The sequence below is a fragment of the Pelecanus crispus genome, chromosome 1 (genome assembly GCF_030463565.1).
Source record: "Pelecanus crispus isolate bPelCri1 chromosome 1, bPelCri1.pri, whole genome shotgun sequence".
Classification (NCBI taxonomy): domain Eukaryota; kingdom Metazoa; phylum Chordata; class Aves; order Pelecaniformes; family Pelecanidae; genus Pelecanus; species Pelecanus crispus.
The window spans coordinates 1145344-1169272 of NC_134643.1; the positions used below are offsets into that span (position 1 = coordinate 1145344).

General features: G+C 63.3%; 1 protein-coding gene across 1 annotated transcript in view; it reads left to right on the plus strand.

Moving 5' to 3' along the window:
• The window catches only part of SND1 (staphylococcal nuclease and tudor domain containing 1), a 168046-nt gene that overhangs the window by 53382 nt on the left and 90735 nt on the right, over positions 1-23929 (plus strand). Inside the window, exons 11-12 of the mRNA XM_075728195.1 lie at positions 2627-2716; positions 23275-23375. Of these exons, the coding sequence (XP_075584310.1) occupies positions 2627-2716; positions 23275-23375 (191 nt within the window). The remainder of the gene's footprint in view (positions 1-2626; positions 2717-23274; positions 23376-23929) is intronic.

The following is a 23929-nucleotide window of genomic DNA, read 5'->3' on the forward strand; positions in this document are numbered from 1 at the left end:
AGGAGGGAACGGGTCCAAGGATCAGCCTGGGAACGGCGTCGAGGACATAATAAACTCTATCAAAGCCTCATTCATTACGGAAGAGCGCGGAGCACAAGTGCCGGCGTGTCTTTGTCCGCTCGCTCCCTCTCCCATCTGATTCCTCGCCTTCATTTCCTGCTGCTTTCGCCTTATCTCCCTCTTTTCAGTGTATTCCTCCCCAGCTCGGCAGGGCGTGCGGGGGGCTGTTCCCCATAGCACCGCGCCAGCAAGCAGAGCGATGTGCCAAGGGCCGTCCTCCACCGGCGTGGGCTGGGGAGCTCCTAGGCTTGGGTTGGGTTGGGTTGGGTTGAGTTGGTTGGGTTGGGTTGGGTTGGGTTGAGTTGGTTGGGTTGGGTTGGGTTTGGGTTGGTTTCTCCTCCCTCCTTCCTCCCCTTGCGTGCTTGCAGGGCCCGAAGGCGCCGTAACCATAACGGTGCCGGCGCAGCCAACCACAAAGCATGTCCAAAGTCCAGCACACCACCAGTGAGGGAGTGGGATCTGCCGGGGAAAGCCGCATCCCTCCCTCCGGGGATGATGCCGAGCCGCGGCAGCCCCTTGGCATTGCGTTCAAAGCCAGGTTTGTTGTGCTGTCACGCTGCGTGGTGGCAGATGATTCGTGGGGGACGAGCCCCTTGGGGGGGTGGTGGCTCCGAAAACGCCATCACCGGCCCGGGGATTGCTCCGTCCTCGAAGCCTCGTTGCAGGGAGCGTGACCAGGGACGCTGCTGCACGCTTGCTCCGTGCTCTTGCAAGGCACCTGCTTCGGCCGTTCTCGGGGACGGTGACCGGGACGGAGGGACTCGTGCCCAGACCCGTGCCCAGACCTGTGCCCGGAGCGCCTAAGCAGAGCCAGGGGTTGGGGGCCGCTGTTCCTGCCACTGGCACTCCTTTGTGGGGGGATTGCCAGCCTCGGTGGCATCTCAGTCCCCACCCCGGCTCTCTTCTGGCAGGGACGCGAGCCCCTGCCCATGCCATCGGGCCATGCACCGCCGTGCCGTGCCGCGGAGCTCATCGGGATGCTCTGGGGGCTCCCAGGGGCAGAGGGTGGCCCACGGAGGGTGAGCAGCACCCCGTGTCCTGTATGGCTTATCTTGTACATCTTATAGAATCATGGAATCGTTGAGGTTGGCAAAGCCCTTCAAGATCCCCCAGCCCAACCATTGACCCAACACTGCCAAGGCCACCACCAAACCCATCAAGGGCAGAGTCATCATTTCATCTTGCCTGCCTTGGGGGCTGCATTATTTTTAATGACAGTAAAACTGGGAATCACTGAGGTTGGGAAGGATCTCTAAGATCATCAGCCCAGCCGTCACCCCAACACCCCCATGCCCACTAAACCATGGCCCCCAGTGCCACCTCTGCCCGTGTTTTGAACCCCTCCAGGGCTGGGGACTCCCCCACCTCTCTGGGCAGCCTGGTCCAGTGCTTGGCCACTCTTGCCATGAAGAAATTTCTCCCAATATCCAACCTAAACCTCCCCTGGCGCAGCTTGAGCCCATTCCCTCTCGTCCCATCGCTGTTCCTTGGGAGAAGAGCCCGACCCCCCTCCCTGCCCCCTCCTGCCAGGAGCTGCAGAGCGATCAGGTCTCCCCTCAGCCTCCTCTTCTCCAGGCTGAACACCCCCAGCTCCCTCAGCTGCTATGGCTCCCGGGCTCGCTACTGCCAGTCCTGCTCCACGAGACCTGCCGCAAAGCTCACGCGGGTGCAGCCATGCCGTGTGGCACGGCTCGAGCCCTTCCCCAGCCCCTTCCCGTCATTCCCAAATCCCTGCTGCCGTTTCTGCTGGAAAACTCCCCCTTTTTGCTCAACCTTTGAAGGGGTTTTTATCTCCGCGAGAGGCCCCGAGCGGCTGCTGGGCAGTGAGCGGCCAGATTCCCTCTGCTTCCCTTTCCTGGGCGTCTCACCCCACAAGAGCTGTTAATCACTGGCTGATAACGAGCTTGTCTAACGAGCAACTTCTGTGCAGGAGCCTGCGTGAGCAGAGGCCGCGTACCCGGCTCGTGCCGCTCTCTCAATTACAGAGCCCTTAGAGCTTTATTTTCCCCTCCCGCGGGCGGGCGAGGCGGTGGGCGCGGGGAGGGGGTTCTGCGTGCAGCGTTTTGGGGAGGCGAGACCTTTGGAGCTTCCCCCTCCGAGCCGAGATGCCTGGGCAGCGCTGAGCTGGCCAGCACGGGCTGAGCGGGGCCAGGGGGCTGGCGAGAGGGGCCGGGGGGCTCGCTGGGGGTGGCCGGCTCGTTGGAGGGACCCTGGCCGCCTCCCCCCGCCCCAAAACCCCCCGCCAACCCTTCCCCTCGCCGAGCTGCCACTTAAACTGGGAGGAGACGCGTGGCCTGGCGCTGCGAGGTGACTGCCGGCGCATCCTGGCGGGAGGATGCCCGCGGCGGCCGGGGGCTCCCCTCGGGGTTTCGGCAGAGCCGGGGCTGCGGCGATGCGCGGGGAGCCCACCCTGGGGTGCGGGAGCAGGGAGGGCACCCGTGGGAGCCGGTGCACCCTTTTTGGGGCGTCCGCTCTAGAGCGGGCTGCCTCCCCCGAGGGATGCTCATCGCAGGGTGGTTTTGGGGCGCTCCCCTGACCTGTGCCCCCTTCTCTGCCCCCGCTGCAGGACAAGAACAGGAAGCTGAGGCCGCTCTACGACATTCCCTACATGTTCGAGGCCCGGGAGTTCCTGCGCAAGAAGCTCATCGGGAAGAAGGTACGGAGGGGACGAGGCTGGCGGCGTGGTCCTCGCTCGTCCCCGGCGCGGGCGGGTGCTAACGAGGGGCCGGGAGCCGGCGCTGCCTGTGCCGGTGGTGCCGCCTGCGTCCTTACGGGTGACCCGGGGGCTCTCCGTGGGGAATTGCGGGGTGCACCCAAAGCTGGAGCACCCTTGGAGCCGGCCCCTCCGAGGGGTTGCGTTCTCACTTTCAGCTGCGACCCGTTTCCCGGGAATGCTGCCTACCTGCGTCGCTTTGCATTTCCCTTTGTTCCCCCGGCATATTTTTCTAGGCTGGTTTAGAGCAATTCAGGGGAATGAAGAATATAATGTGCACTTAACTACTGAAGCACATGCTCAGGATGCAATTTTCAAATGCTCATAAAATGGTCAAATAAAATCAATTTCCTTCATAGCGAGGCTGCTCGCTGCTGCTCATTGAGGACTATTTCCATGCCTAATTGCATCTTTCCATTTCAGAGCCCTGTTTATATATTAAAAAAAAAAAAGAATTGAAAAAAATAGCAGCTTCTGAGGCTTTCCTAATGGGAAGTCTGTCACTTGTCGCAGTCAAAAGCGGCTGCGAGGACGTTGCTGGGACTTGGGAAGAGAGCTCCGGTCTCTGAAATGGAAACCCAGTTGTTTCTGGGAGGGTCCCGGCCCCGTGCCGGGCTGCACCTTGGCAGGGTCCCGGTCTGAGCGCTGCCGGCTGCCCCGGGGCTTACCGGTGCCGCTTTTCCTCCAGCCACCGTCTATTTGTGGTGCAGCAGCATGGGGTTTGCTCTCTCCCACCCTGCCATGCGTGGCTGTTGCTTGAAACCACCCTTTTTCTCCCCAAACCTGTTTGCATTCACCCTCGCACGCTTTGCAGGAGGGAGCTGAGGCTCGCTTGGCCAAAGTCCCCGGCTCCGGTCACCGGGTCCCCACCGCGGTTGGGGATGGGGCCAGCCCTGCCAGAACCCCTGGGGCTCGCGGTGCTGCCTGTGCCGGTCCCGCGTCCCCCGTGCCCAGCCCCAAAGTGCTGGCGGAGCCGTCCCCATACGTGGCGTCCCCGTCCCCCGCCGTCCCCGAGGCCAGCGGCCGCTCTCTGCGTCCCCACGACCACGGCCGGGCGGCGCGGGCTGGCGCGCCGGGGAGGAGGATGAGGGTCCTGCCTTCATAGAATCCTAGAATCGTTTAGGTTGGAAAAGACCTTTAAGATCACCCAGTCCAACCATTAACCTACACTACCAAGTCTACTCTAAGCCAATCAAGGGTAGACCAGACTGAACCATGGCCCCCAGTGCCACCTCTGCCCGTGTTTTGAACCCCTCCAGGGCTGGGGACTCCCCCACCTCTCTGGGCAGCCTGGTCCAGTGCTTGGCCACTCTTGCCATGAAGAAATTTCTCCCAATATCCAACCTAAACCTCCCCTGGCGCAGCTTGAGCCCATTCCCTCTCATCCCATCACTGTTCCTTGGGAGAAGAGCCCGACCCCCCTCCCTGCCCCCTCCTGCCAGGAGCTGCAGAGCGATCAGGTCTCCCCTCAGCCTCCTCTTCTCCAGGCTGAACACCCCCAGCTCCCTCAGCCGCTCCCCACCAGCCCTGTGCTCCAGACCCTTCCCCAGCTCCGCTGCCCTTCCCTGGACACGCTCCAGCACCCCGATGTCCTCCTTGTGCTGAGGGGCCCAAAACTGGGCACAGCATTCCAGGTGCGGCCCCACCAGCGCCGAGCACAGGGGCACAATCACCTCCCTGCTCCTGCTGGCCACACTGTTCCTGACACAAGCCAGGATGCTGTTGGCCTTCTTGGCCACCTGGGCACACTGCTGGCTCATGTTCAGCCGCTGTCGACCAACACCCCCAGGTCCTTTTCGGCCAGGCAGCTTTCCAGCCACTCTTCCCCCAGCCTGCAGCGCTGCATGGGGTTGTTGTGCCCCAAGTGCAGGACCCGGCACTTGGCCTTGTTGAACCTCACACAGTTGGCCTGGGCCCATGGGTCCAGCCTGGCCAGGTCCCTCTGCAGGGCCATCCCACCCTCCGGCAGATCGACACTCCCACCCAGCCTGGTGTCATCTGCAAACTTACTGAGGGTGCACCCGATCCCCTCATCCAGATCATCGATAAAGATATTAAACAAGGCTGGCCCCAACACTGAGCCCTGGGGAACACCGCTCGTGACCGGCCGCCATCTGCACTTAACTCCATTCACCACAGCTCTCTGGGCTCGGCCACCCAACCAGTTTTTTACCCAGTTTTCCTCCCGCCCCCCCCCAGCACAGCGCTGTGGCGTGAGGCGTCACGCTCAAATGCAGCTGGAGGAGGGGAGCGGGACAGCAGCCAGCTGCCGCCGTGCCCCAAGTGGCTGGTCGGGAGCCAGGGACCCCCAGAAATAGAAGCAAAAAGCCCTTTGGCCACCAGCCTCCGTGTTTAACGCTCCCCGTAACCTTGCGGCGCGCTGCTGGGGCTGCACGGCGGGCTCCTGCCTTCGCCGTTTCCGTAACCTTGGGAGCCGGGCACCCGCTCGCCTTTGATGTCGCCTTGTTTGCTTTATAAATATTTCCTTTGTCAGCTCCACGTTTTTTCGCTTCAGATTAATTTGATTGAGGAAAGCGATGAAAAAATCCTTTCCGTTAATGATCAAAACAGTCCCTGGAGGTTGGCGGCGCGTTCCGATTCGAAATGACAGCCTCGCACGGCGTGGCTCGCCCGTGCCTTCTCGCGGCTCGCTGTCGGCATCAATCTTTGCGGCAAAACCCCTCTTTGCCCACCCCCTTTTTTAATATACTTTCAAAGCCCACCCTGGCAGGGAGCTCGCGACTTCTGAGAGCTGTCGGCTTGCGGGGAGATCAAAGGGGGTGGGCTGGCACCGACACGCAGCCGCTGCCCGCGGCGGCGGCACGGCCGCAGCTCCGTGCGTGCTTGCAGGCATTCCTGGGGGGATCCCTGCCTGCTCTCGGGGATCCCTGCCTGCCCCGGGGGATCCCTGCCTGCTCTGCAGAGCCCTGCCTATCCCGGGGGATCCCTGCCTGCCCCAGGGGATCCCTGCCTGCTCTCGGGGATCCCTGCCTGCTCTGCAGAGCCCTGCCTATCCCGGGGGATCCCTGCCTGCCCCAGGGGATCCCTGCCTGTCCCGGGGGATCCCTGCCTGCCCCAGGGGATCCCTGCCTGTCCCAGGGGATCCCTGCCTGCCCCAGGGGATCCCTGCCTGTCCCGGGGGATCCCTGCCTGCTCCGGGGATCCCTGCCTGCCCCAGGGGATCCCTGACTGCTCCGGGGATCCCTGCCTGCCCCAGGGAGCCCTGCCCTGGCACCAAAGGGTGGCCCTTCCCGCAGAGCCCCGACGTTGGCTGATTTCCTGGATCCTTGGGAGATCTGGATCTCCCGGATCCTCGGACAGGTCTGGCGGTCAGACCTGCGCCGACTGCTCCGGCCTCGCTCTTGGCATCCCCGGCTGCAAGTCCCCGTGGGCTGCGGTGGCCCCTTGAGCTGCTCCCCCATCGCCGAGCACCTTCTGGCCCCCTTCTCCCTTCTCCTGCCTCCTGCCTTCCCGCTGCCTTCCCGTTGCCTGGGAAGAGCTGGCACGGCTCAGCAGCGTGACAAGCCCCGGGAGGGATCGCTGCTGGCAGCCGCTCCGGCGGAGCGCGATCATCCCTTTCAAGATTGATGAATTGAATATTAGGAATAATTAGGCCAGGATGAGTTTTCGGACTCGCTGCCGGTGCTTCATCAGCTACCTCCTCGGCCGCGAGCACCGCGGTCGGTCGGCCTTGGCTGTGCCGTGCCCATGGCCTGCGCCCCGGGGCTGCCTGCCGGGAGGTGGCTTAGGGCTCATGTCATGGGTGCTGTCCCTGCACCCTGGGACCCTCCTGGTGGGTGCTGTCCCTGCACCCTGGGACCCTCCTTGTGGGTGCTGTCCCCTGTGCCATGGGGACCCTCCTGGTGGGTGCTGTCCCTGCACCCTGGGGACTGTCCTCATGGGTGCTGTCCTTGCGCAGTGGTGACCTTGCCTTGTGCGTGCTGCCCCTGCACCCTGGGGACCCTCCTCGTGGGTGCTGTCCCTGCACCCTGAGGACCCTCCTCATGGGTGCTGTCCCTGCACCCTGGGACCCTCCTCGTGGGTGCTGTCCCCTGTGCCATGGGGACCCTCCTGGTGGGTGCTGTCCCTGCACCCTGGGACCCTCCTCGTGGGTGCTGTCCCCTGTGCCATGGGGACCCTCCTCGTGGGTGCTGTCCCTGCACCCTGGGACCCTCCTGGTGGGTGCTGTCCCTGCACCCTGGGACCCTCCTGGTGGGTGCTGTCCCTGCACCCTGGGACCCTCCTTGTGGGTGCTGTCCCCTGTGCCATGGGGACCCTCCTGGTGGGTGCTGTCCCTGCACCCTGGGGACTGTCCTCATGGGTGCTGTCCTTGCGCAGTGGTGACCTTGCCTTGTGCGTGCTGCCCCTGCACCCTGGGGACCCTCCTCATGGGTGCTGTCCCTGCACCCTGGGACCCTCCTTGTGGGTGCTGTCCCTGCACCCTGAGGACCCTCCTCGTGGGTGCTGTCCCCTGTGCCATGGGGACCCTCCTGGTGGGTGCTGTCCCTGCACCCTGGGACCCTTCTCGTGGGTGCTGTCCCTGCACCCTGAGGACCCTCCTCGTGGGTGCTGTCCCCTGTGCCATGGGGACCCTCCTTGTGGGTGCTGTCCCTGCACCCTGAGGACCCTCCTGGTGGGTGCTGTCCCTGCACCCTGGGGACCCTCCTGGTGGGTGCTGTCCCTGCACCCTGAGGACCCTCCTGGTGGCTGCTGTCCTTGCACAGCAGTGACCTTGCCTCATGCGTGCTGTCCCTGCACCCTGGGACGCTCCTCATGGGTGCTGCCCCTGTGCCATGGGGACTCTCCTGGTGGGTGCTGTCCTTGCGCAGCGGTGACCTTGCCTGGTGGGTGCACGCTGCCAGCTCTGAGGGTTGGTGTGACACTAGAGGGAGCTGCACTTTAGCAATTGTGGAGCTGGATGTACCCCCACCCCACCCCATCCCACCCCATCCCAAAGGACGTGGCACCCACTCCAGGGAGTGGGACCTGCTCCCGGCAGCCGGGGTGACCGCATGCACCCCCGTAGCCGTCCCCTGCGCCGCGCCGGGCAGTGCGGTCCCTTCACCGCCCCGGAGCAGGTTCGCTTTAGTACGTGGACGTGGAGTGGGGTCACAGCAAGCCGTCCCTCGCCCCTGGGCCGCGTGTGCTTGGGCAGGGACCTGCCGGCCTTTGCACGCGCGTGTGTAAGGTTCTGGGGAAGGGTCTGGAGCACAGGGCTGGTGGGGAGCGGCTGAGGGAGCTGGGGGTGTTCAGCCTGGAGAAGAGGAGGCTGAGGGGAGACCTGATCGCTCTGCAGCTCCTGGCAGGAGGGGGCAGGGAGGGGGGTCGGGCTCTGCTCCCAGGGAACCAGCGACGGGATGAGAGGGAATGGGCTCAAGCTGCGCCAGGGGAGGTTTAGGTTGGATATTGGGAGAAATTTCTTCATGGCAAGAGTGGCCAAGCACTGGAACAGGCTGCCCAGAGAGGTGGGGGAGTCCCCAGCCCTGGAGGGGTTCAAAACACGGGCAGAGGTGGCACTGGGGGCCATGGTTCAGTGGGCATGGGGGTGTTGGGGTGACGGCTGGGCTGATGATCTTAGAGATCCTTCCCAACCTCAGTGATTCCCAGTTTTACTGTCATTATAAATAATGCAGCCCCCAAGGCAGGCAAGATGAAATGATGACTCTGCCCTTGATGGGTTTGGTGGTGGCCTTGGCAGTGTTGGGTCAATGGTTGGGCTGAGTGATCTTGAAGGGGTTGGCCAACCTCAACGATTCCATGATTCCATGATTCTAAGGCAGCAGGGGCCGTGTTTGGGGTCAGGCACCTCAAAAGCACCGTCTTGGTGCGATGGGATCCCATGAGATCCCACGGTCCCCTCTCCTCTCTGGTTTGGGGGTCATCGCCACCCCTCCCAGCTCCAGGCAGATGAAATGAATTGGAAGTCCATAAATCTTACCGCTGCGTACCGCTCTCCCTGTACATCACACTCCCGTGGGACGTCCCTCCCGTGGCCCTGGCGTGCTGGCCCGGGGCAGCAGCCTTGAGGGGACGCAGGTTTGCTGAGCAGCCCAGCCCTCCCGCCGCCCCCAGGCACCCTGCTGCCTGTCCCACAGCCCGGCCGTCTGTCCCGCCGTCCCGAAGGGCTTTCCAGCCCCGGCTGCGTCCAGCACGAGCCCCCGCTCACGGCTGGGAGAGCCCAAAACCCAGCCCGGGGTCAGGGGCGGCTGTGCTTTCGGTTCGTGCCGCACTTACGGCGTTAGGAGAGGAGCCGGGCTGCGGGGAACCGCATCTGAATTCCCAGAGCCCCGGAGATAGACGGAGTATAATATATTTTCTCTCTTGCCCTTTCATCAAAGCAGCATGAAGTTTCTACAGCTGCGATTTTTACGGCGCGTTGCTTCTCCCTTTAGCAGAGCTGATTTGTTTCTCCTGACTCCTCTGCCGGCTTTCGCTGTGCCGATGCCGGCTCCCTGCGCCGCCGCGGCACGTGCCCGGTGCAAGAGCTGCCGCGGCTCCCGCCAGGGAGCTGCACCCTCCCGGCGGCCCCGGCAGTGACCCAGCGCGGTGGAATTTGCCCGGTGGTGCGGGATGAACCGGCTGCCGCGGCCCCGCCGTGGTGCCCGCCGGCGTTCGGCTGCTGCGGCCCCACTATGGATTTGTCTCCCGCGGTGGAATAAATCTCTGGTGCGCGTCGGGGTGGGGACGGCTCCCTCCGCATGGACGCTGCCCATCGATTTCCGCGCTGGGCATGCACCGCCGTTAAGCAGCTTTTTTTAATTATGCCGTCGTGCAGGCAATTGAATCGAATCTAAATGGGTGCTCTTGGCCCTTTCCTCTAATTAGCTGGGGGGGGATTAATCATTCGGATGGAGGGCGATGGCACGAGATAACTCAGGGAAAAATGTCCCCTGTGCGCGGAAGCGATGCAGGCCCTCGCTTCAGGGCGGCTCTGCAGCCGGTGGGGGGGCGGCGGGCGGAGGGGCGGCTCTCCCTGGGGTGCCCGAGCACCCATGGGTGCAGCCGTACGGATGTGGGGCTCTGCGGTGCGCCGCAGTCCTCGCATCCCCGGCACTGCCGCGCCCGTCCCCTCCGCCGGTGCTCGGCGTCTCCAGCCTTGGTGCCGGGGGGGGCTGTGAGTTTGGTGGGCACCCAGTAAGGTCCCTGGGGATGCGGAGAGGTGGTGGCAAGGGGGTGCACCCCGGTACCTGCCCCGCGGCGGGCGCTGGGCGGGAGGGCAGCTTTGGTGGGCAGCAGCAGCCCCCCGCCCCGCCAGGCTGGAGGCAGGGGTGCCCATTTCTCACCCCCCTGCACCCCATCAACGGCGCGGCTACGAGCGGAGGCTTGTGCGGGGCCAGGGCGAACCCCCAAAACTGCGACGTGCTCCTGATACTTTATCATATGCCCCGGGGATAAGCTCAGGCTGCGCCAGGGGAGGTTTAGGTTGGATATTGGGAGAAATTTCTTCATGGCAAGAGTGGCCAAGCACTGGACCAGGCTGCCCAGAGAGGTGGGGGAGTCCCCATCCCTGGAGGGGTTCAAAACACGGGCAGAGGTGGCACTGGGGGCCATGGTTTAGTGGGCATGGGGGTGTTGGGGTGACGGTTGGACTGATGATCTTAGAGATCCTTCCCAACCTCAGTGATTCCCAGTTTTACTGTCATTATAAATAATGCAGCCCCCAAGGCAGGCAAGATGAAATGATGACTCTGCCCTTGATGGGTTTGGTGGTGGCCTTGGCAGTGTTGGGTTAATGGTTGGACTGGGTGGTCTTGAAGGGCTTTGCCAACCCCAACGATTCCATGATTCCATAATTTCACCCATTCAGCCAGCCCCGGCGAGATGCGCGTACCCAGCAGCGCTGCCCGCTCCCCCCCTGCCCCGAAGCCCGGCACCGCAGGCGTGAGCATCCCGCTCCCTCCACGGCAAAGGGGCTCTTGGCTCCTGCGGCACAAGGACCGGCAGCGCGCGGCGTCACCGGTGCGTGCCGTAGCCGGTCCCTGGATTGGCGCAGCATGCAGTCGTGCCGTGGTGCCGTGCGCGGTCATCCCCAGATGGATGGGGAGGTCGATAATTGGAGACGGGCGGGCTGCACGTGGCCGGTGCCGAGGGACGGGAGGAGGAGCGTGTCTGAACCGCGGCCGTGCCTCATCTTCCCCGCTCCCGGGCGGGTGGCCTGCCCTCGCCCTCCATCCCGACGCGTGCGCTCGTTTATCTGCAAAGCTTCGGCTTATTTTTAATGCCTGGGGATTTGTTAGCGATGCAGCTCAGGGACAGAGGCTCATCAAAGGGAAGGCTGACAGCGAGCTGATAACACCGCTCCATTCTGAGAGCCCGCCGCTCCGAACCCGAGCCCCCAGTGTACCTGGAAAGCAGCAGCTGGGGGTTTCCCTGCAGTTTTCCAGCGCATCCGCCTGTGCCTGGTCAGATAGTGTGGCTCAGAGCACTGGGATGCTTCCCGGGATGCTCCTTTCGGGGTTATCCAAAGCAGCATTCCCGCTGCCAGCACCGCGGGCAGAAATGGGAAAAACAGGGGATGGGGTTTGACTGGGGAAGATGTTTCCCCCCGGAACATCATCCCTCTCCCCGGAGGAGGGAAGGCTTTTGCAGACTTTTGCAGATTTTTGCACTGACGGGCAATTTTCGCCGCGTGTTACCGGCAGCCTGCAAACTCGGGGAGAGCTGGCGGCGCGGCACGGCGCGGCACGGCAGCCGCCGCCTAACGCAGCGATGGTCGGGGCGCAGCCGGGGGTTTTTTTTGGGGAGGTCCCACTTTCTGCAGAGCGGCGCGGCTGGGGGGGATGGGGGCGGCGCACGGCGAGGGGTGCCCGCTGCTCCCCAACCGCTGCCGGTGCCGGCGGGAGGACGCAGGCGCTGCCGCCCTCACCGCCAACAACCGCGCCCGGCCCTGGGGAAGCCGCGACCGCATGCACCCGGTCCTGCTGGCCGTGTGCCGGAGCCGGGATGCTGTGCCGAGGAGCATGCTGGTGCCGGCCAGGCTTTGCAGGGCGCCAGCTCCCGAGCTTCACGGGAACGCGCTGCGTCATCGCCGCTGCTTTCCAGCGTGTGAAGTTGGGGAGGATTTTGCTGTTCAAAGCCTTCTGGAGAGCTGGCTGCTCCCCAGCGCCAAACTTGGGAGAGATCTTCTCCCGACTGTGTTCTGCTTGGAATAAACAGTGCATGCAGATGCAGATGAGCAGGAGGGGAGAAGTCTGCTGGCGCGCTCAGCTCCGGGCGCTGCAGCGGCCTGAAATGGCTCCCTGACAGCAGGGGAGGGCGATGAGAGCAAATGTGGTTGTTCCTGGCCTAATGACCAGAAATCTGGGGCCATTTCTTCTCCGTGCGTCTGTTTTCCTCCTTGTGACGCTTCCTCCAATGGCTCTGCTGGGCACTTCCATTGCCAGGCTGCAGCCCTGAGTTATTTGCGGCTCCGGCAGAGCCTGCCCCAGCAAGGTCAGTGCTACCCTGGGGCTGCTCGTTTGGCTCGGCTGGGCTCGGCCGCCCAGGGCTGCAACCCTGGTGGGGCTCGGTAGCCCCGCTGCTGCCGGGGCCGGTGGGGAGGAGGGAGCGCAGAGCCCCGTGGCTGCTGCAGGCTCCGCTTTTGGCACCGGTTGAGGCTCTTGCAGGCTCCGCGGGGGCTGCTTTGCAGCGTGGTGGCTTGGAGCATCCCCCGTGCCACATCCCGGGCTCTTTGCGCGCCTTCCTAGGAGGGGCCATGATGCGAGGATCCGGTGAGGAGAGGTGGAGGGGGTTAACAAAGACCTTGGTGAAGCTGAAGGCAAACGGAGCTGGCTCGGGTTCCCAGCAAAGCACTTCCTTGCAGCGGCATGGGTGGTGAGGCTGGGCTGAGCCGGCACGCACGGCCCTCGGGAAGGAAACTGCGTGTCCGGAGGGAAAACGTGACGTGCGAGCTTTCCCCCGGGGGTCCTGCTGCCCGCGCTGTGCCTCCTGCATCCCCTCACCCCGCCGGGATTCACAGCTCCGCTGGGCGCGGCGGCAGCTCTTGTGAACAGAAGCCACAGCGTGGCATCTATTCGGTGTCCTGCCAAGCCCCGGAGGAAGCGTCGGTCCTGCTGGGCTCTGTTAGGGACGGGGCGAGCCTTGGGCCGGCCGCTCCGGTATCGTTCCGGACCTTGTGAGCGGTGTCGGCAAGGAAGGGTCGGGCTGCAAGTGAGCGATCGGCCCCGGCACGTGCCTGGCAGGGTGGGAGAGCTGCAGGAGCGTTGCAGAGCATCCAGCCACGTAGGACCTGCTGTCCAACCCCGTCCTCCCCCGGGCTTTGCTTTACGTCTTGCTTCCCTTGCAGAAGATGCTGTCACCGCTTTGCTTGGGCATGCTGCGTGCCGGAGCGTGGCGCATCTGGAGTCCACCGGTGCCTCTCTGCGGTGTCCTGCACCGCGGTGCAGAGCTTTCCCCTACCAGCATCTTCCCTGGGGCAGCACCCGCCGTCAGTCCTGGTGCCAGGCTGTGCCCAGTTTTGGGCCCCTCAGCACAAGGAGGACATCGGGGTGCTGGAGCGTGTCCAGAGAAGGGCAGTGGAGCTGGGGCAGGGTCTGGAGCACAGGGCTGGTGGGGAGCGGCTGAGGGAGCTGGGGGTGTTCAGCCTGGAGAAGAGGAGGCTGAGGGGAGACCTGATCGCTCTGCAGCTCCTGGCAGGAGGGGGCAGGGAGGGGGGTCGGGCTCTTCTCCCAAGTAGTTAGCGATGGGACGAGAGGGAATGGGCTCAAGCTGAGCCAGGGGAGGTTTAGGTTGGATATTGGGAGAAATTTCTTCATGGCAAGAGTGGCCAAGCACTGGACCAGGCTGCCCAGAGAGGTGGGGGAGTCCCCAGCCCTGGAGGGGTTCAAAACACGGGCAGAGGTGGCACTGGGGGCCATGGTTTAGTGGGCATGGGGGTGTTGGGGTGACGGCTGGGCTGATGATCTTAGAGATCCTTCCCAACCTCAGTGATTCCCAGTTTTACTGTCATTATAAATAATGCAGCCCCCAAGGCAGGCAAGATGAAATGATGACTCTGCCCTTGATGGGTTTGGTGGTGGCCTTGGCAGTGTTGGGTCAATGGTTGGGCTGGGTGATCTTGAAGGGCTTTGCCAACCCCAACGATTCCATGATTCCATGATTCTATGTGAGGAGGGCATGGGTGTCCCAGGCATGGGATGTGGATGTGGGGGGGCTACAGCTTTGCTGGAGCCTCAGGACCCCGTGCCAGCATCCACCATGCAGGCGGGAGCGAGCTGCAGGACCAGGCGTGGGTCAGCACTGGGGATGCTCTCCCACCCCACGGGGCTGAAAGCAGCTGGTTCTGGGCTGTCTGAGGTGCAAACGGAGTACGTGGGTTTAGTTCGTGGGTGGCATCAGCCACGTCCCCACTGCCCCCAGTCTTGTCCCCAAGGAAGGGAGAGGAGAAATAAAACAGGCAAAAATTAGGGCTGTGGGGCGGCCCCAGCTCCCTCAAGCAGCCCTTGGGTGCGGCTGGGCACCGACCACGGCAGAGCATCCCCCAGCGGGGGGCACCTACGGGTGCCCTCCCCAAGCCGGAGCTGCAGCGGGGTCGTGTGCCCCCCGCCCGGGGTCTGCAGGACCCCTCCAGCCGGGCCCATCACTCCGGGGACGGACAGGCAGAGCTGGGGGCCAGGACGGGTGCAGGGCTGCGTGGGCAGCACCCATGTTTTGGTGCCTGCAGGTTGGAGGGGAGCAGGGGCGGGCTGCGTGCCGGTGACGTCCCTCCCCGCTCCCCTCATTGCAGCCTGGCCCGGGGGGGCTCAGAGGGGACCGTCCCCGGCCACGGGGACACAGGGCACAGCAGGGAGGAGGGGGCCAGGCTGCGGCGGGTGGGCACAGGGGGGCTGCATATGGCAGGGGTGGGTGGCAGACCAGACTTGCTCTGCTATAATTACCGTCTGAAAAGCCTGCGGATCTCCCAGCCCTTCTTCGTCACAAACTCGCAGGGACTATTTTTACCTCCCCTGCGAGCTCGTGCCGCGCGTCAGGGCCGTGAAGGGGAGCTGGCCGCCCCCCTCCTGCCTCTGAGCTCCCAAAGATGCTCCCGGGATGCTCCCAAAGGCTTGCCCGCGAGCGCCAGCCTGGCCAGCGAGCCGGGGACCGCAGCGCTGGGACTGCGATGCTGGGGACAGTGTGGGAAGGACCACATGCTGGGGGTCACATTGCTGGGACCACGATGCTGGGGACCATGTGCCAGGGGCCAGATCTTGGGGACCACATCATTGGGACCGTGACACTGGGGACAGTGTGGCAGGGGCCAGAACCTGGGGACCACATTGTTGGGACCATGACACTGGGGACAGTGTGGCAGGGACCACGTGCTGGGGGTCACATCCCAGGGACCATGTGTTGGGGATCACATCATCGGGACCGTGACACTGGGGACGGTGTGGCAGGGGTCAAATCCTGGGGGTCACATCCTGGGGACCATGCGCTGGGGAACATGTGCCAGGGGTCAAATCTTGGGGACCACATCATTGGGACCGTGACACTGGGGACAGTGTGGCAGGGGCCAGATCCTGGGGACCACATTGTTAGGACCACGATGCTGAGGACAGTGTGGCAGGGACCACGTGCTGGGGGTCACATCCTGGGGACCATGTGTTGGGGATCACATCATCGGGACCGTGACACTGGGGACGGTGTGGCAGGGGTCAAATCCTGGGGGTCACATCCTGGGGACCATGCGCTGGGGAACATGTGCCAGGGGTCAAATCTTGGGGATCACATCATTGGGACCGTGACACTGGGGACAGTGTGGCAGGGGCCAGATCCTGGGGACCACATTGTTGGGACCACGATGCTGAGGACAGTGTGGCAGGGACCACGTGCTGGGGGTCACATCCTGGGGACCATGTGTTGGGGATCACATCATCGGGACCGTGACACTGGGAACGGTGTGGCAGGGGTCACATCCTGGGGGTCACATCATTGGGACTGTGACACTGGGAATGGTGTGGCAGGGGCCAGATCCTGGGGACCACATCATTGGGACTGTGACAGTGGGGACAGTGTGGCAGGGGCCAGATCCTGGGGACCACATCATTGGGACCATGATGCTGGGGACGGTGTGGCAGGGGTCAAATCCTGGGGGTCACATCCTGGGGACTGTGCGCTGGGGACCATGTGCCAGGGGTCAAATCCTGGGGACCACATCATTGGGACCGTGACAGTGGGGACAGTGTGGCAGGGGCCAGATCCTGGGGACCACATCATTGGGACCATGTTTTGGGGACCACATCGTTGGGACCGTGACACTGGGGACCACGTGCCAGGGGCCACGCGCTGGTGGCCCCATCCTGGGGGACCACGTGTTGGGGACAGCATGCCAGGGGCCACATGCTGAGGGCCACCTCACAGGGACCACGTGCCGGTGACCACACGCTGGGGACCGCGTAGCAGTCACCACGTGCCAGGGACGCGGCGCTCGGCAGCCCGGCACCGTTCCTCCTCCTCCTCCTGCCGCGAGCGCGGGTTTTTTTTGGCGCTGATCCCAGGGGCCGCGTCCTCCCTGCACACCCTCGCACGAGAGCCGGTGGCGAGGCATAGGGCGCGTGGGGACGGGGACAGGGACGTGGCTCGGCAGCCCTGGCTCCGCCACCCTTTCCCCTTTCCCCTTGCCCCGCGCCAGCGTGCTGGGCACCTTGGTGATGGGCGAGCGCGGGCAGGGGCTGGCAGGTCCGGTGCAGCCCCGGCTGGTGGCAGCGGAGCCGGAGCGGGTGACATTGAACGCGTTGGCTGCGCAAAGGCACGCGAATCTCTGTAGCGCCGTTCTTCTCCGGGCTGGATCTCCTCCAGGGAGGAGAGCTGGCAGAGTGATTTAATTCGCACTGACTGCAGCTGACCTTGGAAACCCGCCGATAGACGGCTGCCATCGACGCTGGCTGGTGTTGCGAGGGAGCGCGAGCCCGCTGCGGGTCCCGTGGGTGCAGGAGGGATGGGGGGAGCCAGGCAGGGACCCTGCGCGATCGGCCGGGCACCTCACATCCCCCCCCCGGTGCCGACCACCCCCCTGCCCTCCCGGCCCCGCAGCGGTGCTGGCACCCACTCTCTGCACCCAGAAAACGCTTCGCTTTTTATACCCCTGTGGAATATTGACTGAGCTGCAGGTCTGCGGGGTGGCAGCCACGGCCGCTTACGCGCATGCCTGGGGTCGGAGAGACCCCCAGCTTCACGGCCGCTCGTGTGGGGCCGTGGTGGCTCTGCGGTCGGGGCGCTTTCCCTGCAGCTTCAGGTCCCCGCAGGTGGCAGATGGGTGAAGCCGGGCTCAGAGAGGGCACGGCATGGCTCTGCGGGAGCCCGGAGCAGAGCCCCGGAGCTGGGTACTGCTGCTCGTGGTATCCCCTGGTGCTTTTGGGCCGGGGGTCTGGGGCTGTCACAGCTGCAAGCAGTCAGGTGGGGCTGGGCTGGGACGAGCAGCTCCCCGAGCTTGGGTGTACGGCTGCGGGAGGTGCCCGAGCCGGCGCTGGGGGTGCAGGAGGTGACAGCAATAGGTCTACAACGCCCTGAATGGAGAGGGCAGGGAGGAGGGTGTTGGGCTCTTCTCCCAAGGAACAGCGATGGGACGAGAGGGAATGGGCTCAAGCTGCGTCAGGGGAGGTTTAGGTTGGATATTGGGAGAAATTTCTTCATGGCAAGAGTGGCCAAGCACTGGACCAGGCTGCCCAGAGAGGTGGGGGAGTCCCCAGCCCTGGAGGGGTTCAAAACACGGGCAGAGGTGGCACTGGGGGCCATGGTTCAGTGGGCATGGGGGTGTTGGGGTGACGGCTGGGCTGATGATCTTAGAGATCCTTCCCAACCTCAGTGATTCCCAGTTTTACTGTCATTATAAATAATGCAGCCCCCAAGGCAGGCAAGATGAAATGATGACTCTGCCCTTGATGGGTTTGGTGGTGGCCTTGGCAGTGTTGGGTCAATGGTTGGGCTGGGGGATCTTGAAGGGCTTGGCCAACCTCAACGATTCCATGATTCCATGATTCTAAGGCTCTCGAAACTAATCTAGTTTAGAGAGGAGATACTGCTTTATTCGGCACCGGGCGCAAGGCGGAATATTTCCACAAAATCAAGCACGCCAGCGAATAATGTCTGCAGCATTTATATGCACGGTTACGTGGGATACGCCTATCTAATACATATTCATGACGGAGTTACTATTTTTATGGGCAAATCTTTATTGCGAAGTCAGCATTTCCTTCTGTGCCTGCCCGGGGGTCTCTGGTGGTCTTTGGTGGTCGTGGGCAGGAGGAGACCCTTCCTCTAATTGTCCTTTTAAGGTATCAAGTCTTTTCAGGGCACCAATTTTGCTGACTCGATTCTTTGCCACATTTTTAATGAGGCTTTGTTGTTTCATTTAAATATTTCTTTGACGTTTAGGAAGGATTATTTACCTAGCTTAAAGATTAGCTTGTCTCTTTATAGAATCGTCGAATCGTTGAGGTTGGCAAAGCCCTTCAAGATCACCCAGCCCAACCATTGACCCAACACTGCCAAGGCCACCACCAAACCCATCAAGGGCAGAGTCATCATTTCATCTTGCCTGCCTTGGGGGCTGCATTATTTATAATGACAGTAAAACTGGGAATCACTGAGGTTGGGAAGGATCTCTAAGGTCATCAGCCCAACCATCAACCTTGATGGTTGACAAGTATCAGCCTACTTCCCTGATCAGCTTCTGTATGCGTGTGCATGGCATGTATACCATAAAAGTTCACGTAACAGTCAGGTAACATGGGTTTCATCGTAAGATTTGTCTCATTTAGTCTACAGTGGGTGCTTTCACGGCACCTTCCACCTCGGGAGCACCCTGGGAGGTGGGGAAATGCGGCGGCCGGAGCTCAGCACCCCATGGAGATGGGAGCGTCGGCGGCTGAGCGCGAGTTTTGGCAGGACCGGGTGCCCACGTCTCCGCTGGCGGGTCCACGGTGGTGCCAGGAACGAGGCGCCCGCTCCGCGGGATCCCGCTCCAGCCTGCAGCCTCGGGGTGCCGGGGCATGTGGCCGGCGCTGTGCCATGCCGTGCCACGCCGTGCCGTGGGTCTCGTTGGGTGGGGCTGTGGGGGCAGCTCCTGCCAGCCCTCCCCTGTGGGCACCAGCCCTCATGTTTGCTGTCACCGCTGGGGACGGTGGGGACGGGGCCGTCGCATCCCGGCCTCCCACGGTCCCGCTCAGCCCGAGGTGGTGGCAGCGGGGACGCGGCAGTTTTGAGGCCTTTCCTGCCGAATCCATAGGATGCTCCGAGTGCTGTTCCTGCCCCAGGGGAGGGAGTGTGGCTTTTACCACTTGTCAGATGCAGCAGTGGTGGCAGAGCGTAGGGGGGACATGCCAGTTTTGTCACTGCAGCGAGCCCCGGCTGCAGCTGTCCAAGGGACACAGCGCTTTGCAACGCAACACTTTGCCATGCAGCATAGTGCGACGCAACGCAACACGATGCAATGCAATGCAACGCAACGCAACACTTTGCAATGCAGCGTAGTGCGATGCAACGCAACACGATGCGATGCAACGCAACACAACACTGCAGTGCAACACATGATGCGATGCAATGCAACACAAAGCAACAATTTGCAGTGCAACAGAACACGATGCAATGCAATGCAATGCAACACAAAGCAACAATTTGCAATGCAACACAACACGATGCGATGTGATGCAACGCAACACTTTGCAATGCAACGCAACACAATGCAATGCAACACTGCAGTGCAACACAACGCAAAGCAACACTTTGCAATGCAACGCAACACAATGCGATGCAACACAATGCAGTGCAACGCAACATGATGCAATGCAATGCAACACAACGCAAAGCAACACTTTGCAGTGCAATGCTATGCAATGCAACACAACGCTTAGCGTGATACAATGCAAAGCAACGCTCTGCAGTGCAACGCAACACAACGCAACGCAACACAACGCCACGCAACACTTTGCAGCGCAACACAACGCAAAGCAACACTTTGCGATGCCATGCCACGCAAAGCAACACTTCGCAGTGCGACGCAACGCAACAACGCAACACGGTGCGATGCTCTGCAACGCAACGCATCGCCTGCCCGCTGCAGGGTGAGGCGCGACACCCGCCCCAGCCCCTCCCCGCCCTTCCCCTGCCCGTGAGGATGCAGCATCCGAGCCCGAGTAGTGGGTTCACGCGTGCCCGGGCCCCCCCGGCTGCCCGTGAGCCCCTCGCCAGCCGACACCGGCCTCCCCCCGGCCTTCCGGCAGACGCTTTGCCTAATTCCAGGCGAGGTGTTTCCCAAATGGAGCCGTGCCTGGCCGTCGAGCCAGATGACATTTAAAAAAGCCCTGTAGTAGCTTGAATTTCCTAACCTGCCTCTCGGAGTAATTGTCGTCTTTTTTTCCCCTCCAGTTGTTATGACAATAGTTTTCGCTGGGAGGAATTGCTTTAACCTCTCCCTTTAATTGGCGCTTTCCTGCCAGGGCCCCCTCTTTCGCTGCTGCAAACCTTGATTAGCTCGGCTGTACGCGGGAGCAAGCTGACGGTGGGGGTTTGTCAGGCAATCGTACCTCTTTTGCATTTTTATGCTCATTTAAAAAGCGAGGCTTGGGAAGAGCCGACAGTTTGAAAGGCTTTACGACTCCTCCCTCGCACCGCCGAGCTGGAAGCCTGTCTGCCTGCCTTTGATTCAAGCTGCCGGCGTCGAGAGCTCAGCGGCGTGGGGCGGGCACGGTGCCGGGCACACCTGGAAAAAGTCTGTAGGGCCTAAATGCAGCCCCACGGCTGGGCCGGGGCGGCGGAAGGCAGCACCGGGACTTCCTCGCGTCCCCCCGTGTCCCCCAGCCCAGGGCAGCCTCAGCCTCCTCCGGCTGATGTGCCGGTAAAACAGCGAGGAAGGCGCTTTTTTGGGGAAGCAAGGCGGTGGGCTTGGGTTGGATTTGCCTAGGAATGGGGCGTGCAGATGCGGGATTGCGTTAAGCGTTCGAGCACTCGGGCTTTAACTCCGGGGTTTTTTTCCCCGCTGTTTATAGAATCATGGAATCTTGGAATCGTTGAGGTTGGCCAAGCCCTTCAAGATCCCCCAGCCTAACCATTGACCCAACACTGCCAAGGCCACCACCAAACCCATCAAGGGCAGAGTCATCATTTCATCTTGCCTGCCTTGGGGGCTGCATTATTTTTTAATGAAAGTAAAACTGGGAATCATGGAATCATGGAATCGTTGAGGTTGGCAAAGCCCTTCAAGATCCCCCAGCCCAACCATTGACCCAACACTGCCAAGGCCACCACCAAACCCATCAAGGGCAGAGTCATCATTTCATCTTGCCTGCCTTGGGGGCTGCATTATTTATAATGACAGTAAAACTGGGAATCACTGAGGTTGGGAAGGATCTCTAAGATCATCAGCCCAGCCGTCACCCCAACACCCCCATGCCCACTGAACCATGGCCCCCAGTGCCACCTCTGCCCGTGTTTTGAACACATGGCCGTGGCCGGGAGCTGCAGCTCCGCGTTGCTGTGCAGGCCAGTGCCGGTGGTGCCGGTGCTCCCAGCCCTGGTGCTCCCTGCCCCGCACGCTGCCGCCCTGCAGCCACACGTATCCCGACCTGGCAGCGAAGCTGCGAGAGCGGCCGGTGGTTCAGGCAGCGTTGCCAGGACGTGCACGGGAGCCGGTGTCCCCAAATCCTGGGAGCGGGGAGCAGGGTGGGCAGCACAGCCGGGAAGGGAGCAGTGCCGAGGACCGGGATGTGCCGCGCTGCCTTTCCAACCCCGCCGGGGAACTGCTGCTCTCCGGCGGGCACGCTGACGGCTTTTCCAGCCCTCCTTCCCTGCACCGCTGGGACAAAGCCCTTGCTGCTGCAGCAGGCTGGCACGAGCCTCCTGCGACCTTCACTGGCCTGGTCACCGAGCCCTGCTCATGGGGACGAGAGAGCTGGCGAGGGGATGGGTACGGCAGCACAACTCCCTGCTCCAGTCTGGGCATCCAGCCGGAGCACCAAGGCCTGGTGCGGGATGGAAATGCCAATTGCTTGTACTGAGCACTGGGAAGAGCTCGGGATGCCTGGGAGCTGCTGGGGGGGGATGCCTGGGGGCTGCGGTGCCGGGAACCTGAGCCACGAGCTCACCCATGAGCACCCCTGCACCCGCCGGCTCGTCCCGAGCCCCGGTGCAGCGGGAGATGCAGTTATGCAGCAGAAGTTGCCCCCCAAGGTAATGCTGCGGCTGGAGCTCAGCACCCCGCGGAGATGGAGGCTGAGCCCGAGTTTTGGCAGGACTGGGTGCCCACGTCTCCGCTGGCGGGTCCGCGGAGGTGCCAAGAATGAGGTGCTTGCTCTGCCAGAGCCAGCTCCGCCCTGCAGCCTTGGGGTACCATGCCCTGTGGCTGGTGCCATGCCATGCCGTGCTGCACCATGCCATGCCGTGCCACACCGTGCTATGCCATGCCATGCCGTGCCATGCCGTGCCACGCCATGCCATGCCGTGCCACACCGTGCCACGCCGTGCCACGCCGTGCCACACCGTGCCGCACCATGCCGCACCATGCCGCGCCGTGCCACACCATGCCACACCGTGCCACGCCGTGCTGCACCGTGCCACGCCGTGCTGCACCGTGCCACACCGTGCCACACCGTGCCACACCATGCCACGCTGTGCCGCACCGTGCTATGCCGTGCCACACTGTGCTATGCCATGCCATGCCGTGCCACACCGTGCTATGCCGTGCCACACCATGCCATGCCGTGCCATGCTGTGCCATACCATGCCATGCCGTGCCATGCCACACCATGCCATGCCATGCCGTGCCACGCCATGTCCCCTGAGGTGGACCCCCACTACCTGACGCGCACGAATGCCGCGGCTGCCCCGTCTGCGGGAGGGTGGGAGCGACGGCGGTGCTCGTCCCCGGCACGGCTGAGTGCCGGGCGGGCGGATGGTGGTGGCACGGGGACGGGGCGCACCCGGGGACAGCGCAGCTCCGCGCTGGGTGCATGGCTGGGTTTCCAGGGCGCCCGGGGCTGCTCCCTGCCTCACCAATTTTGCAAACCGGCCTCCGTGTCCTGCTGCCGGCAACGCTGATGCCAGCTGACAGCTACGGCTTAGCGGGGAGCTGCACTTTCATCTCCCTGCAGGTACAGGCAAGCTCTCCTAGCAGAAGCCAAAATGCGGTTACCTGTAAACCAGGAGGCATCGGGGCTGGCTGCACGCCTGGCATCCCCGCCGCGGCTCTCCGGCACACAGGGAGCTCCCCAGCGTGCCCGGCAGCAGCCGGGATGCCCCCGGCAGCGCGAGTGCCTGTAGCAGGAGCCCGGGGAGGCAGGTTGTCTGCCATGGGAAGCTCCTGGTTTAACATGCCCGGCTCCGGCTCGCACGCTGGTCTGTCCGATGCCGCTTCGCTGGCAGCGCCATCGGTGCCGGCAGCCGGCTGGCAAACGGCTCCCTTACCTGGGCATGGGGAGGCATAGGGGCTGGCCGGCCGGCAGCGAGGTTTTCGGGCAGGGGGAGGATGGGGGTGCGCAGGGACCCCCCCGGACCGGACTGACCCTCTGCCCGTCTCTCTTGCCCAGGTGAACGTGACGGTGGACTACATCCGACCGGCCAGCAGTGCCACCGAGACCGTGCCCGCCTTCTCCGAGCGCACGTGTGCCACCGTCTCCATCGGAGGAATGTAAGTGCGGCCTCGGGGAAGCGGGCACAGCGCTCCAGCCTGGCGCTCGCCGGGGCTCTGCCGCGCACCACGGGGGCACCGGGGACGGCGGGTGGCTCATCCTCGCGGCCGGGCTGCGCGGGGCCGGCGGCTGGGTGGCAGGAGCCTGCTGTGCCCCCGCTTTGGGGGTGCTGGGCTGGAGGACCCCCCTCCGGCGAGCCGGCCACCTCGGGGAGCAGCGTGGCCAGCGGGTTGCTTTGGAGGAACCGTCTCTCTCCGCTGTGTGTCCCCGGGATGTCTGTCCTTTCCCAAGGGACATCGCCCACCCCGTGACGCGGTGCAGCGGCGCGGGCTCTGCCGGAGCAGCCCCCCCTCGCCAGCCCTGCCCCCAATTTCCATGCCGCGGGCAGGTTCGGTGCCTTTCCCCCCAGGATATAGCGGGGGTGCCAGGCTCCTCCGGCACGGTCCTACGGAGAGGTTGTGCCGGCGAGGCGCGTGTCCGGATGGCAGCGGCTCCAGGAGCTGCGTAGGGATGATTTGTCAGAGGCCGTTCGCTTGCGTTTTCTTTTTTTATT